Here is a 19984-nt window from a genome sequence, read left to right as displayed (position 1 = left end):
CTTGCTTCTCTTCTTTTCTTTTGGGTATGGTAAGCTCTTTTAAAATGTAAGGTATTGTGTACACCATTGTGGTAGAGCTGTTAAAATTAAATCTGCGTTTATTCTTACTCTTACTACTATGTTTTTTGATACTCTTAAAATAACTATCCCCCATTTAGGCATAAGGAAAATGCTGTCACACTTAGAGAAAGGAGGACTATTTAGTCATCTAAAATGGAAAAAAGGGGAGGGAGGGGGCACCTAAAAAATGTGGCTATCGCTAGGCCCACCTTTGCCATTGTCCGTCCATCTTCTTTCCTAGCCTTTCAAAGTTCTATATCATACCATCATTCAAGAATTTTAAGGTCCCCACTGCAGAAGACAGTCTATCTTAACTACTAAATTCAGACCCTAATGCTTTTTAGATGACATGTAAATGTGACTACTGTCCCTATGCATTTGTAAGAGATAATTGGAGACAACATGTAACACATGCTTCTGCCTAAAAATGTTGGCGATGAAGACTGTTTGGCTTACAGTTCTATTCATAGGGTTAAATGTAATTGTATTTGCCAATTTACATTACTATTCTACTAATCTAGGGAATCACTGTTATTCAGCTTTACCTAGAAGGTTAATGCATTTCTGTCCACCCCTCCTCATATCCCTTGCATTCTGATAATCCTGAAAATGGTCTGTAAATGTTTACTGTGTCCAGACTTAAGGAGAAAACAAGTGTTAAGTACATTTCTACTGAAACGTTAAAGTCCATGGGTTTAGCAGATGTCCATTCATTTGTAACCAAGTTTTAAAATGGTAGCTTTTATATATAATGTTTATATGAATAAAACAATGGTTTCCTCTCCAAGACCAAATTAAAATAATTTTCAAGTCATAAATAAAAAGTAGTATATGTTTTTAAAAATATATAATTTTGGGGGTAAAATGAGAACTATTTTATATGCCCACAGTTTTATATGCTGGCAAACATTGTACATGAAAGCTTATTTGGCTTCAGGAATTAGAGAGGGTTTTTTTTTTTTTTTTTTTTTTTTTTTTTTTGGTGGTATATATATATTTAAGCAATACATTTAGGCCCAGAGCCAGCAGCTTCTCAACCATATCATTGAGTGCAAATTCAAATAGACTTTTTAGAGAAAGTAGCAGAGGCCTACTATCCAATTAGAGCAAATACTCAACTACAAGCTCTTCAATAACAGAGAATACATTTTACATATTCTTGACTCCTCAGCAGGGAACATGGCGCCTGGTACCAGTAAGTGCTCAGTGAATGTTTCATGCTAACACTTTTCTGAAGGAAATTAATATCAAATTTCCAAATGCTCATTCAATTTGACCCTGAAATTCCAAGTTTGAAAATTTAATCTATAAAATAATTAGAGATGTTCACCAAGAAAATAATTGGAGCTACATTGGATGTTTACTGTAGTGTTATATATGACAGCAAAAATTAACCACCAAAATATCCAGCAATAGAGTACTAGTCAAATACATTATAGTGTATCAGATAATGAAATCTTGTCATAGATGAACTATTAAAAGCCATGTTTACAAAGAACACTTCGTTGTCAGGGAAAATAAAATGCATCGAGTGGGAGAAAAAGCCCTTCCAAGAACAGCAGGTACAATTTTTTAAAATGCATAGATAATATGTATGTGAATATATATTTGCATACATATCTGAATGAGAAAGAAAAAAAATGATCTGTTATCAGAGGAAAAAAACCAACAACAACAAATGCAGTTTCTTGCAAGACTCTACTGGCTTATAAATATAGAGAATGCTAAGATGGGTCCTTATTCATTGAACAAAGAGCTGTGTGTGGGGATGCAGAGGGAAGAGAGGCTGGAGCCAAGGGCAGGACTAAAGATGGGCAAGGAAGTGTGGCAGTTCACAGGAATTAGGGGTGTGGCAAAGGACCAGGTGTCTGATGGAGATTCTCTATTATGTTTTTCTGGGCAGTGTATATTGCGTCCTTCTCCTGGAAACCACTCTTTATTTTTCCCTTATATTTTGTAAAGGTAGATATTACTTTGAGGAGTGGTGACCAATGCTGAGTCACACTCAGCAGCAAGAAGCAAGGCTGCCTAAGGGGCCTGACCACAGGGAGGATATCTTTATGAAGGAAAATGCCTCCAAACAGGAAATGGTCATTAGCTTTGAGTACAGAAAGGAAAAGGGCATTTTCATTTCCTTGTTTGTACTTTAATGGCTTTTCTAAATTTCATAACGAATACGCAGTACTATTATTTCAGGAAAAATTTTTTTTAAAATGTCAAATGAAGGAATAAGCGAAAAAGTCAATGAATGAATGACTTTAAAAGTGGTAGTTATGTGTTGTACAGCAGAAATTAACACTGTAAATAAACTATACTTCAATAAAATTTTAAAAAATGAAAACCCCCCAAAAAGTGGTAGTTTGTTTGTTTTGGCCGTGCCTGTGGCATGCAGAAGTTTCTGTGGCACAGTAGTGACCTGAGCAATAATAGTGACAACACCAGATCCTTAACTCACTGAGCCACCAGGAAACTCCTAAAAAGGAGAAGTTTTGAGAAACACTTTGAAGTATATTCTCAAACGGAAATTGCTCTACTTACGACAAATATAAGAAATCCCAGATCCTCTTTTCAGTTTTTTTTATTGCTTTTGAAATAAGATACCTGATTTTCAAATATATATACACACGTGTATTTTTGTATAATGAGTTCTCTAATTATTTCCCTGATTAGTCAAATAATAAATCTGCCTACTTAATTTTCTTAAAAAAAGAAAAAGAGGGATCTTACCCTTTGAAATATTTATTTTAGTAAAAAATTTAACATATATTAGCGGTGCCCTCAATTAAGTAGGCATTTGAAAGTAATTTTGAAAATTCTATTTCTATATATTTTCCTTTAAAAGGGGAACATACAAAAATAAGCAGGTGCATTTAAGCAACTAATGAATGCAGTCATGCTGACATTACTGTTCTTCCAATTGCCCCTTCTTGTTTTTTGTTTTTTGCCTTTTTAGGGCCTCACCCATGGCACATGGAGGTTCCCAGGCTAAGGGTCCAGTCGGAGCTGTTGCTGCTGGCCTATACCACAGCCACAGCAATGTCAGATCCGAGCCACGTCTGGGACCTACACCACAGCTCACGGCGATGCTGGATCCTTAGCCCACTGAGCGAGGCCAGGGATCGAACCTGCAACCTCATGGTTCCTAGTCGGATTTGTTTCCTCTGTGCTGCGACAGGAGCTCCCAATTGTCTCTTCTGATGAATGAGAACACTGATACTCACCAGACTGAATCCTGGCTCTGCCACTTACTGGCTGTGTGATCTTAGGACAGTCACTTAACTTCTCAATTTCCTCACTTGTCAATGAGTATAATACCAATTCCCATTTCAGCATCACTATGAGAATAACATAAGCACATTTAGGCTCATCTAGACAATCACCTAATATTTGGATACTGCTACATATATTTAAGACCTTGCTTGCATTTGTGTTGATGCCAGTAAACACTTAAAATACCAATGGTTAAAGTGTTCATTTGGCACTAACATACACAAACTTGGGCACTGAATATTACAGTCATTCTTGTTCACTATTATTGCTCGGTTATAAGGACAAAACTCTGCTTTGTAGTAAAAATGCATCACTGAAGATATTTTAATAGGATAAAACTTTAGCTTTCTAACATTTAATAAACTGAGATTATGATCTGACATCAAGAAATTATATTGCAGTTCAGTAATGTACCTTGTGTATCATACTAACAGGAAAAGAACTTAGGCAGGCTTAACATATAAATATCACCTTTGTATGAAGAAGAGGCCAAATGATACCATGACATTCTGTTCAAAAGAAGGTTTTACAATGGTTCACATAAAGAAAAATAGTGGAAGAAATGAGTTCTTACATGTCACTTTGCAGTATAGCTATACCAGCCAGAAAAGAAGTCAAACCATAGGAGTCAGCACTTATTTGGTTAAGACATATATCATGAGTCCTACTTTTTAAGAATTAATTTGCAGTAGCTCATTAGCAGTATGCAGAAATAGATATCTAATAGGACATCTTTGTTTAGTGATATTTCTTTACTAATCAGTATTATGGTTATTAAAATGATCGTCCTTCTAAATAAAGGTATGTATATATTTGTGAAAATAATTTTTAAATTAATTAGAGCATGTGTCACAATAAAGTGATTTAGGGCTGCACCTGCAGCATATGGAAGATTCTGGCCTAGGTGTTGAATCAGAGCTGTAGCTGCCAACCTATGCCACAGCCACAGCAATACAGGATCCAAGCCACATCTGCAACCTATACTACAGCTTGCAGCAATGCCAAATCCTTAACCCAGTGAGGAAGGACAGGGATTGAACCTGCATCCTCACAGACACTATGTCAGGTTCTTAACCTGCTGAGCCACAATGTGAACTCTTTCCCTTTATGTCCGTTTTGGTTGTATAGTTGATAAAAAGCTATAGGTAAAGGAGTTCATTGCTAATTTTATAGTTTTATATGTAAAGTAACAGTATACTAAAAAGAATGCAGGCTACAACTGGATATCTGGCAAGCATTTTTCTTTTTAGAGTAAAAATTTGAGAAATGCTGTAGTAGAATAACCTGCATTTCCTTGCAGAATGTTTCGAATCATGTTATTACCAAAAATAATGTGCAATTTTGGCTGAAAAGCTAATATGTTTGGCTTCTGTTCAGGAAGTAGAATGGCTTTGTGAATGATTATTGACAGACAACAAAGAGAGTAAGTGGTGAGGATGATTCTGCGATTCTAAAGATGATCACCTGGCTCCCCATCGACAGGATGTGCACTGATTTATGAGGACCCATTGAGAATTTTTGTCCAATTATGATAAATAACTCACATTTGCAAGTTTCCAGTTCTACAGCTAAAAACCCACACCTATTTGACTGTCTTAGAAAGTTAAGGCAAGGAACAAAGAAATGTGTGAAAATTATTGAAACAGCAAGAGCCTATAGCTGTAGAAATGACATTATTATTTCGTTAAGAATAGTCTCAGGGCCAACTTATTCTTTGAGTTCTTGTTGATTTTGTTTGGGTGATCAGGCATAGGTTCTAAGAGTTGGGCATAGGTAGTCCATTAGTTCTTGGCTATGATAAAATACTGTTGCTGAAACCTGACTGTTTTCAGAGGCTACGCATAGCTAAAACTTTGGCACCTTTTGGAAGAGCAACAAAGCTTTCAAAGCAAAAAATACTGTTACATCTCTTTGGTAAACATAAAATATTTTTATATGGCATGGTGTGGATGCACAATGCAAAACAAGGACCACACCTCCTAAAGCTGTAGCCCACATTACAGAAAGAACTGAAACTGAGAAAATTCCAGCCTTAAAACCTGGCTTCTCCCCTTGAATTGATATTAAGTAACCATATCACTCATTATCACCTTTAATCTCCCTTGCTGATAGCTTTTAATTTTTAAACAGTCCTACTTTACAAACCATATTCTCTTTCATGCATTCTCCCAGCTAAAGAATTAATTTTGCAAGCAAAATATCTAAACAGTAAGCATAATAGGAATGAAACAGGTTAAAGGTCATTAGCAGCAGGGAGCAGATGTAGTAAAACTCTGCCAGTTCCCTACATTTCCTTCTCAGCAGGGACTGGGCACCAAGCTGTGAGTTAGTTCTATAGCACAATGCTTGGCTGCTGTTTCAGCAATTGCACCTTATTGCTTCAAGTATAATACTAAGAATTCACTTTGATTTTTGATTTTTCTTTGCAATAATAATGTCTAAAAGGACCCTGCAGAGCTCAAATGTAAAGTTAAGCACCAAAAGCCAGCTAATCAGGAGACTATAAAATTGTAATTGATAAGAAAATAATTATAAAGTCATTTTATCTTTAAAAAAAATATTAACTTCTTGACAAACAGAGGCTCCAGAGTCTGGATCAAATCAGTAATTGCTCAAGTTAAATTTCTTTGAAATACCATACACTGTCTAATGTTCAGTATAAAAATTGATTATGCAACTGACAGAAGACATCTATAAGGACCAAAGCAATACACTGATTATTATATAAACTAAAAGCAAATGAATTATGTTAGAAAAAACCCAATCTCAAATTATTAAGCTAGAATTTCTTCCTTCCTGTGCAACATTACAATAGAACCATCTTTTAGGAAACAGTAGCATCAACCAAATTAAGGTGTCTATAGAGATGAATATTAGTAAGGCTTTATTTACAAATATTTCCTGGATATTAGAATCCTTTCCTGGGGCTAAAAGTAGTACTTAGATGTGCCAAAAACATTGCTGGAAAGACAAATCATCAGCATAAATTCCCCTGCTAGATTCTGGAGGCCAAGGATAGATTGTTGGGATACGACTGGTTCAGCAAAAAAAATACATGCTGCAGAATCCAATTCATGCAATTTCCAATAAAACAAACTGTAACAGATGTAAATGTAACAATCAATAAATGTATCTGCATATTCTCAAAGCTGATACTCATGCTCTGTATTTGTTGTGTTTGTGTAGATGTAGTTTTTGCAGTGGATTAATTCTGCCAAGTCTGATAGACAAGATATTTCTAGAAGAATGACATCAACAGTGTTCTAGGAAAGCTACTCTAAATCTTTCAGAAAAAGAAAAAGAAACTTAGAAGTGCAATAACTGGGAGAGTAGGAATCCATATTCTGAGACTTCTAGGTTATGAAAATAAACACAAAATCCTGTAAAGTAATAGGATTGGCAACAAAGCCTGGAGCAGATCTGAACCTACAAGCAGGATTAAAACTTCCCGCATTTCATGGAAATTCAAATGGCAAGGTCTGGAGGATCATTATAGTATGAAAACATTGATGTAAAAAAAGTTACCTATGTACTAAGGTTGACTGATTGCTCTGAATTGCTTGACCCATTTTCCACTGGAAAAGGAAGGCAGTTGCATTTCCTGCTGTGTCTCCTTTAATACAAAAGATTTTTGTGTATCTTTAGATACATGAGTTTATACCAGTTAGATCATGCCCTTGGAAACCTAGCTTATTCTTCAACTCAAAGGGCTGTAAGTAACATTTGAAGTCATGGACTTGTGTGAGTTCTTAAAGGGTATTCAGACAGTAGTATTCGCATTTTGGTGTGCAGTTTCAATAACTCTAAACACAACTGGGCTCCTTTAGCCATCTCCAGCATTGATCGTGTGGGTAGATTAAGGTTCTCCATTGGAAATATGGAACTGAAAACCTCCAGGGTATTCTGCTTTAAGCTTTCATAAGATATGGACTAAGAGTAATAGGATGGCATTGACAGGGGAGATACATATGTAGAAAACTTGACAGAAAATACAGCCCTAATGTGGTAGAAAAACCCAATCCACAACAAATGACAAAAATAAACAAACAAAAAACCAGCACTGTCTAGTGTTCAATAGCTGTATAAAACATGAACAATTGCTGGCATTATATCTACTTTTGAAATGATTTCATCCCACCTGAAAAATCAAATGTTGAGAAAAGAGTAATAACTACAAAGTCCTTGAAAGCTACCAGGCCACCAGGACTGAAGGGCTGCTCATCAAAACCCAGATCAGCTGACTTGTCGTGAAAGAGGAGGAGACATCAGCTGGGTACTCAATGAACTGGAGTATAGCTTATAACATATGCTATTTTCATGTTTCCAAACTGTGGACAGAGAAGTGCTTTAAATTACTATACTTTTTTTCCTTCCTTCCTCCTTCCCTCCCTTCCTTCCTCCCTCCCTCCTTCTCTTCCTTCCTTCCCTTTTTCCTTCCTTCCTTCCCTTTTTCCTTCCTTCCTTCCTTCCTTCCTTCCTTCCTTCCTTCCTTCCTTTCTTTCTTTCTTTCTTTCTTTCTTTCTTTCTTTCTTTCTTTCTTTCTTTCTTTCTTTCTCCCTCTCTCTCTCTCTCTCTCTCTCTCTCTCTCTCTTTTCTTCTTCGGCTGCCCTGTGGCATATGGGGATCAGAGCCAAGCCACAATTGTGACCTAGGCCAGGCCCTTTAACCCACTGTGCCGGTTGGGGTGTTGCAGAGATGCTGCTGCTCCTGTTGTGACATAGCAGGAACTTCTTAAATTACTACTGAAGCAGAAACTAGGGCAATCTGGTACTCACTATGGATGACTACGACAGAGTAGCCTGATGTGTAGTTACAAGGAATGGAGTTGTTGATATTCAGTGAAAAACTTCAGGCTGATTACTACTTAGAAGGCAGAGTTGCAAATTGTGATAAACCTTTTTGGTGGCAGCTGTTACCAAATAAATGACAACTTTCACATGAGAACTTCTGAGCATGGAAAGTATTAAAAGTCAGAGACTTACTAAAATGTAGGTTTGGACAAAGCCACAGTCATCATCTCTTCCATCTTCTCATTTGGTAAAAAGGAAACAGCTGCAGAAAAATCTGCCTTGCTCACCAGCCAGAAGCAGAGTTAGCACTTGAAGCCACATCCTCACAGTGCATTTTAGATGCATCAGCTTTAAAATAGAGGTGTAACCTCTTAAACTAGAAGAAAGCCTGTACAATTCCTCTAATGTCTTCAAAGAAAATCTGGGGAGGGGTCAGTGTGCAAGATGTGAAATCTGTACACTCAGTTAACACCTACAAAGGATTATTTAATATATGATCCTGATGAAATTCGAATCCAATTCTGTGCTTTTTAGTCAACCCCAAAGGCTTATTTTGATCTTGAAGGGCATCAGAGGTCCTCTTGTCCAATCCTTTCATTTCAAGGAGTAGGCTCTCTCTTAACTCACCTCCACATGAGTTGTCCTTTCCATTTCTTTAAAAACACTGCACTGACACTCATGGAGGATGAATTATTTAGACTGCTAGCTCTTCTCCAGAATTCTCGTCACTTCATCCCAATCAGCTGAGTTGTGCATTTACAAATGATCTTGAACATGCTAGTTGCAATTGTTACTGACATTTTGTACTTTCACTTTAGTATTAAATATTCCTATGGAATATGAATGTGAAACAAAGTAGAGTTGTTTCTATAAAAATTAAGTTGAATATTTTGGACAGGCTTGACAAAAGTGAGCTATTTTTAATAACATGCTGTCAGTACTGGTGAGGATACAGTGAAATTGGAACTCCTTTTCATCGTTGATGGGAATGTAGAGTAGTGCGGCTGCTATGGAAAACTGTATGGAGGTTCCTCAAAAAGTTAAAAGAGGAATACCGTATGATCCAGAAATCCCATTTTGGGGTATTTCTCCAAAAGAATTAAAATTAGAATCTCAAAGAGATACCTGAATTTTCATGTTCATGGCATCATTTTCACAATAGCCAAGAGGTGGGAACAACCTAAGTGTCCATCAGGGAATTAATGGATCAAGAAAATGGGGTGTATATACACAATGGAATATTATTTAGCTACCGAAGAGAATTCTATCGTATGATACAATGTGGATGAATCTAGAGGACATCATGTGATGTGAAATGAGCCGGTCAGATGAGGACAAAGATTGTATGATTTCCCTTACATGAGATATCCAAGGTAGTGAAACTGCTAGAAGCAGAAAGCAGAATGACAGTTGTCAAAGGCTGGCAGAAGAAGAAGAGAGGGGGTTGTTGATCAATGGGTATAAAGTTTAGCCATGCAAAATGAAAAAAATCCTGAACACCTGATGTACAACACTGTATATAATAGGCACCTTATATGTGGTGTGGAAGGCACATGAAATTTGAACTAAAACTTGGGTTCAAAGCCTGGCTCTATAATATCTACCTCATTAAGTTGCCAAGAATATTAAATATTAAGTTACTTGACTCAAGGGAGATAATCAATAAATATCAATTTCTTCAAATATTGCATTGATTTACCATGACAACTGACAAGTGGGTACTATTAACCTTGTTTTATTTTATTTTATTTTATTTTTTTCCTTTTTTAGGGCTGAACCTGGGGCAAACAGAAGTTCACAGGCTGCTGTGAGCTGCAGCTGCTGGCCTATGCCACATCCATGGCAGTGCAGTATCTGAGCCGCATCTGTGACCTATGCCGCAGTTTGCAACCCACACCAGATTCTTAACTCACCAAGCCAAGGCCAGCGATCAAACCCACATCCTCATGGATACTAGTCAGATTCTTAACCTGCTGAGCCACAATGAGAACTCCTACTCTTATTTTATAATTACACAGCTAGTCATTTGGAAAGACTGTGTACAAACCCAGGTCTTTCTAAAGCCTGAGCCTTTCTACTACAGGACACTGTTTAACTATGTTCTAGTTCTGAGTGGGATTCCAGTCTGAATGGTTTAGCTATGTTAAGTTGTAAATGTACTGCCAATAGCCGAATGCATTGATATAACTGCTGAAAATGGACTGGACAGAATTGTTTAGTGGTGTCCATTTATAAGTTGGCGAATATCTGCCAGATGCAATACTTTAAATTTCCTTAGTGTTAAGTGTTTATGCCTAGCTGTTTTTATTGTGGGGGGGTCAATAATGACTTATGTCCTGCTGTTTTTTATTATTATTTTTGATTTAGTATACTTTCTGATTTAAAATGTAGTCATAATTCTAATTTAATTTGAAGCTTACAAGAAGAGAGTGTCAAGGGCACCATCCTACTTTTCACCAGTAAAAGTTAGAATTCATGATTTCTGTCCACTCTGACTTCAGGAGAACATTTGCTCTGGGATTTGAAGAAGCATTAAAAGCCCGGTGTCAATAATAGAGTACTATTGTTATCAGCGGGTTTATTGTTCTCCTTTTCCAATTTGAAAATCATCCTGGTTTGAGAGGACAGAAACAGCCTAGAAAGTGAATGGTGATGACCTTTTCTTTCAACTTTGAACTCTGTAGTATGCTTTCCAAGCAGTGAGATGATCACTCCTTTGTTCTCTCACTCTAAAAGTTGCATTTGGAGTTCCCGTCGTGGTGTTGAACTTTGCTATCTGCTTCAGTTTTGAGCTTCTGTGGCTAAGTAGTTTTAAATTTTAAGTTTAGGGAGTTCCCGTCGTGGCCCAGTGGTTAACGAATCCGACTAGGAACCATGAGGTTGCGGGTTCGGTCCCTGCCCTTGCTCAGTGGGTTAACGATCCGGCGTTGCCGTGAGCTGTGGTGTAGGTCACAGACGCGGCTCGGATCCCGCGTTGCTGTGGCTCTGGCGTAGGCCTGCGGCTACAGCTCCGATTCGACCCCTAGCCTGGGATCTCCATATGCCGTGGGAGCAGCCCAAAGAAATAGCAAAAAGACAAAAATAAATAAATAAATAAGTAAAAAAAAAAAAAAAAAGTTGAACTTAAATGACTTGTCTTGATTAAATGTTTGAGCACTGTCACCAGCTTTTGTTCACACTACATTTTAGTTTTTCTGTCACTAGTCCTATGTTTGTACCACAAAGGTAATTAATTTTCTTGGTGTCCCTTCTCTATTTTTCTCATATTCCTTTAGCTTCCGAAGGTGCATTCCAATGATTAAAGACCCAGAAAACCCCAAATCTAGAAGTATCCTCTAAACCTGGAGTTATCTTTCCCTGTTTTGACATCCCCATTTGCATTTACTATGGCATTGGTTATAATTTACAGAATATTTGCAAATTCCTTGAAGGTACTTTTGTAATCTTAATTTTTTAAAAAATTTTATTGGTGTAGAGTTGATTTACAGTGTTGTGCTTGTGAATTGGTTATACATATACATATTATACATTCTTTTTCATATTCTTTTCCCACATAGGTTATTACAAAGTGTTGAGTACATTTCCTTGTGCTATACAGTAGGTCCTTGTTGATTGTCTATTTTCATATATAGTAGTGTGTATAAAAATAGTTTTAAATTTTGATGAATCTCAAGATGTATCATTAATCAGTTTCTGATGAAGCAAATGACAAGCAAAAATATAAATTCACTATAATAGGCCATATTTCATTCTGTGTCAAGGGCATTTTACATTAAATTGACGCATACCTTGAGGGATATCCCTTTGTCATAAAACCAACTAAGCCCTTCCTAGAGACAATATTTTCCTTTTTCTGAGCTGCTTTAATGGCCATGTCCTTCTTTAAGTGGCATCCTCAGAAAGAAGGGTGAATAAGCACCATTTGGAAGGTCCTCTGCTTTAGGCATTGCACTGCCATTTCGGAATTCTATGAATACCTTCATTTCATAAATGATATAATTAAAAATCAGCATGGCTTAAGAAACTTTCTCAAGATCACTAAGAGGCAGAACAGGGATACAAATAAAAGTTCATTTCAAGTCAAAGTCTGTGCTCTTCCACTACGAAGACCCTCCTTGACACTTACCCTCTGCATTACTAAGATGGATGTGACTTCTGGTAAAGCCGTTGGGAATAATTTGTAAAATTGATTTGTGTTCTGCCTTATTCTAGAAAGGATTTAAGACAAGGGTGAAACACAATCATGCACTCTGATATGGTGGGGAAAAATGAGTTTTAGGGAGTTTCCACTTTGGCGCAACAGAAACAAATCTGACTGGTATCAATGAGGATGCGGGTTCGATCCCTGGCCTCACTCAGTGGGTTGGGGATCCAGCATTGCTGGGAGCTGTGGTGTAGGTCGCAGACATGGCTCAGATCCTGTGTTGCTGTGGCTGTTGTGTAGGCTGGCAGCTACAGCGCCAATTCAACCCCTAGCCTGGGAACTTCCATATGCTGAGGGTGTGGCCCTGGAAAAGCAAAGAAAAAGAAATGAGTTTTAAATATTATACAGCTTGAGTTTAAATTCCAGGACTCCTATTTGATAGCTGTGAGGAATCTGTTTCCACATTAATAAGAAGGAATAAGACTACCTATTCTAAGTGCTGTTGTGAACTACAGGAAGTAACATGTAAAGCCCCTGGCGCAGTGGCTGGCACCAAGTAGATCGTATGTATCAGTTCCCTCTTCATTCTACCCTACCCTTTGACCATGATTTGCCTCCTTCAAGGGGGTGGTCCCATTTGAAATCAGATTAGCTCTACATTTCCCCATTGACAATTACTATAAAGTTAACTGTTATTTCCCCACATGTGTGAACAACTATAAGTCCCATTCCAAGGAAAGATTTTCAGTGACCAAATCCTTCTTGCTACATAAGATGGAGCCACATTACCAGCTTGGGATTAAGCTTGAGTATCAGCCTTTATAGGGTGCTCAGACACTTATTGACGTATACTAAGATGCAGGTAACTAACTGACACTATTTTATAAGACACTGAATTTGAACATTTATAGCAACCCTACACAATCTGCATGCCCCTTTAACATCGATATCATTCATCTATTTAATGACAGAGCATTTATTGGGCACCTACTATTTGCCAGGCACCATGCCAAGAACCTATGTGATGATAAGGAATGAACATAAGGCAGGCAAGGTGTTGTTATCCAGAAACCACCTGTCTTGAAGTGGGGGAAGAAACAGAGATGTAAGTTAATGCTGTAACTCAAAATGATATGTGCTTATACTAAGTTATATTAAAAGTTCTAATAGATCAAAGAGAGTGTTTCACACATTTATAACACTAAATCCTCTTCCAACTCAAAATTAATACCAGTAACAAGGGCAAATGTAATGTATCTGTTGAGACAGTAAAAATATCTATGATTAATATTCCCATAGTAAAATATTTACATAAATTGTATCATTAAAAGAAAAGAACAGACCTCTTCTCTTTCTAAGAACAATGCAAAGACAGAAATTGGGACATTCACTAAATCTGACTTTGCTAAATGATCTTAACTTTACAAAAAAGACAGGGATTTTTCATTTAACCAAGAACATCTTATCAACAAACAAGCAAGCCTAAGCTGAATAAACAGTATTTGGTTATTCTTTAACTTCTGTAATTATTGTTTAATAATTTCTCATATATAAGTCCAGCTTTACATTTTTTTTTCTTTATTTTTGTCTTTCACTGATTAATCTAGATTGTCATGGAGGCTGTTCACTGGCAGTAATGAAGATAGTTGCATGGAAAGAACAGGAGGAAAGTGGTTTAAAAAGACTGTTTCAAAGATGGGCCATCAGCATATATGTGTTTTCCAGGCTAGAAAATTTTATAGTTAAAATAATGCAAAGAATTTTGGTTTAAAAATCACTAGAGAATTAGGTGAGAGATTTTGATATCATCTGAGGACTTTTTCCCACCTCGGGGATGATGAAGAAAACATCAGGAAAGTTCAGTAATTAGTCCATGCCATACCAGTAAGTGACTGGGACAATGACACCCACTTGTGAATGAGACTTTCGAGAAGCACAATCAGAAAACAAAAAATGCATATCGTGAATATGATAAAACACCAAGGGGCAAAAGGAAGCAAATAGACATGGTTCAAAGAAGCTCCCAGCAAATGGTGTGCCACAGTGCTTCCTTCAAACTTTTATTTTGATGTTTAGGTTTCATCGGGTCTCTAGAATATAATTGACTTTTGCTCAGAGCACCTAATATGACAGGGTTCAAATGAAGACTCGATGCCAGACTAAGAGGATGACAAGAAAACCTCGTTAAAAATACTCATTTACTTGTTAACAGAGTTTTTCTCTGCAGTTTTTCATGCTGCCCTCTAGGATTCATTTTTATTTATTGCCTCCTAAGGTTCCATATCTTTTATGACAGTCTTCTCATTCATGTTGCCCAGAAACAAAAAGGCCCGGGGTTTCCTGACATTGGTGCTTTTAAGATATGCTCTATTCCCCAGTTTTGAGCAAAAGTCAAAGGAAAAGATAATATATGAGTACAGGGAGACCTGAAGCTTGACAAAGGATCTCCTTCTTTCTAGAGAGAGAGAATACCTCTTCCTCATTAGGGATAAAAGCCCAGAAGCCACAAGCTGACACGAGTCTCTGCAACCCTAGGCTTCTTCAAGCCGTCAGAGTACACAATAGCCCGATAGTGTCTGAAAGCATGAAAACGCCTCATACCCAATAATAAACTATTTTTCTAGTCATCTTTTTATTTTAACACAGTGCACAGCATGTGTTCATGTACCCAAACATATTAATTAGCTATGTACCTGCATATAGGATTATAACATTCATTAATTGAAGATCCTGTGAAAAGTGAATAATAGCTGGCATTAAAATATTCCAAGTATTGTGCTAGGAATTTGCCTTGCATTGTTTCATTTAAACCTCAGGTAACAGTATATTGAAAAGCTATTAATATAACTATTTTACAGAAAAGGAAACTGAGGCTTAAAAGGAAAAAGTCAAAAGTTTGGGTAAACAATAGGTGAAACTGTTGGGGGGAAGGAAGAATTAGGAGGATGGAATAACATACATACACTACTGTATAAAATAGATGATTAACAAGAACCTACTATATATCACAGGAAAGTCTACTCAATAGTTTGTGAAAACCTATATGGGAAAAAAGAATGGATATATTTATATGTGTGAATGATTCACTTTGCTGTACACCTGAAACTAATGCAACATTGTTAAGTCAACTATTAAAAGAAAGTCTGTAACTTTTCTCTTGTAATATGTTGACATTATCATCTTTTTAAGTTTTGAGTGAAATGTTAAAAAAAAAAGTTTGGGTAAACAGATATTGAAAGTCTCATAGGCATTGGAGAGTTCCCGTCATGGCTCAGTGGTTAACGAACCCGAAGAGTAACCTTGAGGTTGCGGATTCGATCCCTGGCCTCGCTCAGTGTGTTAAGGATGCAGTGCTGCTGTGAGCTGTGGTGTAGGTTGCAGACATGGATCAGATCTGGCATTGCTGTGGCTGTGGCTGTGGCCAGTGGCTACGTTTCTGGTTAGACCCCAAGCCTGGAAACTGCGGGTGTGACCCTAAAAAAGACCAAAAAAAAAAAAAAAAAGTCTTATAGGCATTGAACCCACATTCAAAGCAGAAGGTCTAATTCAAGTATGGAAGACAAGGAAACATTTAGATAGCAGACTGAAGTGATTGTTTATCCTTACTGCTTTAAGTCTGTAGATTCAGTTTCTTATGATAGGTTGTGAGCAGGTCTGAATCTCAGATGATATTTATAGGTAAGGTTCTACAGATTTTCCAGATTATTAAAATATTTTTAAAGGTCTCTCTGGGTTGGCAAAAGTGCCCTGGCTACACTGACTTCTCACCCGGGGATCTCCTTCATATAACAGCTAATGAGTTAGGCCCAGTTAACCAGGTTCCAGAAACCTGGTCTGATTATGCCTGAGCCAGTGTCTCAAAGTCTGTCTCCTGGTCACTGCTGGTGACTCCCACAGGGATCCTCACAGGCCAGCTGGCACTTTTCCTTGTCCCTATCAATGCGGGAACTTCAGTCTTAGGAATTTGACTTTGAGGGAGCCAAGGAGAGACAGAAGAACTGGAGGTTTGGGCTGGCTGGTAGGTTGGGGTGGGTGCTATTATAGATGTTAAATAGCACCTCTGATTGGGAGACCAGGAGAAAAATGTAAGTATTGATAAAATGAGGTATTCATCCTTTAACAGGATAGGGCTCACAATCACACTTAAATTGGATCTTCAGGAAAAAGAAAAACTATTCTCAAAATGCAAACATGAAATTTATGGTACCATTCTTGGTATATATCCAAAAAAACAAAAAACACTAATTTGAAAAGACACGGGAGTCCTAATGTTCATAGCAGCATTAGTTATAATGGCCAAGATATGGAAACAACCTAAGTATTAATCAATGGATAAATGGATAAAGTAGATGTATGTACTATGAAATTCTATTCAACCATAAAAAAGAATGGCATTTTGCCATGTGCAACAACATGGACGGACTTGAAGAGCATTATGCTAAGTGAAATAAGTCAGGCAGAGAAAGCAAATATTGTACAATATCACTTATATGCGGAATTTAAAAGACCCAACTAATGAATAAAACAGAAAAGATATAGTAAAGACTCACAGATATAGAGAACAAACTAGTGGTTACCAGAGGGGAGAGGAAAGGGTTGAGGGGTAAGACAAAGGTTGGGGATTAGGATGTTCAAACTATTAGGCATAAAATAAGCTACAAGAGGAGCTCTCTTGTGGTGCAGTGTGTTAAAGATCCAGCATTGTCACTGCAGCAGCTTGGGTTGCTGCTGGGACAGGTTTGATCTCTGGACCAGGAACTTCCATATGCCATAGGTGTGGCCAAAAAAGAAAAAAAAGGAATATATTGTACAACATGGTGAATACAGCCAATATTTTTTAATAACTATAATGGAGTATAACCTTTAAAAATTGTGAATCATTATATGGTACACCTGTTAACATATAATATTATACATCAACAATATTTCAATTAAAAAAAAAATTTGGAGTTCCGGTTGCTGTTCAGTGGGCTTAGAATCTGACTAGTATCTATGAGGATGTGGGTTTGATCCCTGGCCTTGCTCAGTTGGTTAAAGGATCCAGTGTTGCCATGAGCTGTGATGTAGGTGGCAGGTATAGCTCAGATCTGGCTTTACTGTGGCTGTGGCATAGGCTGGCAGCTGCAGCTGTGATTCAACCCCTGGCCTGGAACTTCCATATGTTGTGGGTACAGCCCTAAAAAGAGAAAAAGAAGAGGAAGAAGAAGAGGAGGAGGAACAAGAAGGGAAAGAAATTTAAGGTAAAACAGTATATACGATGCTCAAAATATTAACAAGAATATGCACTATGCTAAATAGATCATAAAATGGAATTACTACAAGTGATAATAGATTATGGTTCAGAAACTCTACCACTTGTAGTGAATAGAAAGAAATCTCTAAGTGTGTCAATTTGTCATTTTTTGGATCAATATTAATCATTTACTAAAGTGACAGGGGAGTCCTTGGTAGAGATTCTAAGGTTAATAAAAAGGGTAAAGTTCTGAAATCCTGTCAAGTTCCAATTACCATATCAGTGGGAACATTAGGTGTTACAGGTTTATACCTGCCCCCTACATTTTGGGGAGCAAGCGGGTAGTGAGGTACTTATGCTGGAAGAAGATATAACAAGGGGTTGAGAATAACAAACCTCCCAAATTGTGGGTAGTTGATCTATAGAAAAAGTTTGTAACAATTTATGCATTCTTCAACTCTGAAATTCAGTGGTGGCTTTCTGCCATGTTTGAGCTTGCTTTATAAGGCACTTGACAATGTGTTGAAAAGAGGTTTGCTGAGTTATTTGTGTCCTTGCCTTTTTTTCCACACCACCAGCAAGCAAGTTCTTAAGGGTAGATATAGTGTTGGCACTGAAACATCCATTCAGGATGGACCTGAATTTATAGCATTGTTTCTAAGAAAACTGCATTTTGAGCTAAACAAAGTTATAAACAAAGTCCTGAGAAACTATATTTAGGTGGGTTGGTTATTACTTGAATACTTTACCATCTTCAACTGGGTGCCTCCTTTAAATCAAACATTTCTTTGGGTTTCTTGAATGAATTATCCATTGTTTTTACACTTTTAAATTTTTTATAATTGTGCAATAAATTCATAGCCTAGTTACTACCAAAGACTAAATTGCATTGGACTTTTCTCATCAAAGACCCAAACAAAGAATTCGTGGACCCAATCCAATCATACTAATTCTTGTGAACACAGTCCTCTAAAATATAGGGAATGTTAATACTGTAATTCACAGTAGAGCTCTGAAATTTTTAACGTAATAAAATGCAACCAAAAACTCATATGACTGGAAGAATATTGCTGTCTAGTGTTGAAATGGATCATTTAAAACATTGGAACTAAGTGCTGAACAGGGAAATCCACAATAAAAATGGCAGCAGTAAAGGGAAAAAGTAGCTTTCATAAAGAATGTCAACATTTCCTTTCATATGGATACTTCTGCTAAAATATGTTAATCTGATCATTTGATTTACTGGTTTTGCTTAATATTTACAAAAGGCTAATCATGTAGAATTTTACATCCTGTAGTAGACATTCCAAGGATTTTTAGTATAATCTCCACCATTCCCAAAAGAGGAAAAAAAACCTGATTAATGGTTGTGGCTGGGGATATGAATGCTATAAAAATGAGACAAGATGGTAACATGCTCTTTTTGTAAAGTGCAACTAGAGCTTCAAAAGGTGGCAATGAATTTTACTTTACACATGGAAAACGTACACATACCTGAAGTGTACACAACTGACCCACCTCTGCTTCAGGATTTCTAGGTTTTTCAGAATATTGTTTGAATTAAGGGGTATTATCAGGCTGTGGCTGTGCTTCACTTCCATAGAAGCAGTTTTTCTGAACAGCTCTTAGACATTGATCCTAAAAATAGTCTGATGAAGTTCTCTACCATTTGCTGTAAAGTTGGTGAAGAGCCAAGCGACCTCCTAAAAATACAAATAGGAGAAATGTTTCTCAGATTTCAGCATCATTCGTTCACTCTGGAAATAGTTATTAAATCTTTAGAAATAGTTGGGCTTTTCCTGAGCAGCCAGTTTGTTTTTATCTCATTGACATCACAGATTCCTTCACTGATTGCATTTCCCTTTTTGCATAGACTGCTAGAAAGCTCAGAGCCAAATCTGACAAAGACATAAGACCTCACGGCACATATTTTATTAAAAAAACCCCAAACCCTAATCTCAACCCCTGCTGCTTTCATCTTATTGTAAGTTAAACATGTAGTGAGCATGCAATATGAATCAGGTACTCTACTTGCTAAGGTTTTCTCTTGCTAAATTCTGCATTTAATAAAAATAAAGCTTATATTTTATATGCCTTTCTAAGCTATTTAATATAGAATTCTAGGCTCCTAATTTTCAAGGGTACAGATTGCAGCCATAAGACCACCCTTCTCCAAACTAGAGAATTAACTCGCCTCAATTCCTGGCAAGAAAGATGGTTTTCTATAAATTCCAATCACATCATATGGTTTGGTGCAAAATGAACTATCTATATGCATGAAGCTAATTGCTTAATAGCCCTACTAACATATGCTTTCTGAAAAAAATGTACACACACATACACATACAACAAATGTAATTGGTGGAATCTTTTGCTTAAAGGTCTCTGGAGTCTTAGCAGAAAGTTGTAAGCAAACCAAGAAACTTGCATACAAAATTATTCATTTATTCCACCCTTGAAGTCAAGTGAAAAGCAGGAAGCACTACT

At 37.0% G+C, this 19984-nt stretch overlaps 2 protein-coding genes across 6 annotated transcripts in view; one reads left to right on the top strand and one right to left on the bottom strand.

The window, feature by feature from the left end:
• Positions 1–19984, bottom strand: part of LOC146406408 (uncharacterized) — a 146008-nt gene that overhangs the window by 7728 nt on the left and 118296 nt on the right. For 2 of the 4 annotated variants that reach the window (XR_014814573.1, XR_014814575.1), the window contains exons 4-5: positions 18992–19200; positions 3282–3395 (exon numbers count right to left, since the gene is read on the bottom strand). Coding sequence is in view for 1 of the 4 variants with exons in the window: in XM_084975174.1 (XP_084831300.1) it covers positions 19123–19200 (78 nt within the window). In the remaining 3 variants the exon portion in view is untranslated. Of the gene's footprint in view, positions 1–2620; positions 3396–11581; positions 19201–19984 lie in introns of those variants that run through there. The other 2 variants (XR_014814578.1, XM_084975174.1) reach the window with 2 other exon arrangements.
• LOC102166069 (uncharacterized) overlaps positions 1–19984 on the top strand; it is a 273766-nt gene that overhangs the window by 194704 nt on the left and 59078 nt on the right. The window lies entirely within an intron of this gene.

The sequence above is a fragment of the Sus scrofa genome, chromosome 1 (genome assembly GCF_054392235.1).
Source record: "Sus scrofa isolate SSC_HxYL_T2T_F1_AM1 chromosome 1, Sscrofa_HxYL_maternal_Yorkshire_Landrace_v2.0, whole genome shotgun sequence".
Classification (NCBI taxonomy): Eukaryota; Metazoa; Chordata; class Mammalia; order Artiodactyla; family Suidae; genus Sus; species Sus scrofa.
The sequence above is the reverse complement of the archived record's forward strand: the minus strand, read 5'-3'. Positions and strand labels throughout refer to the sequence as shown.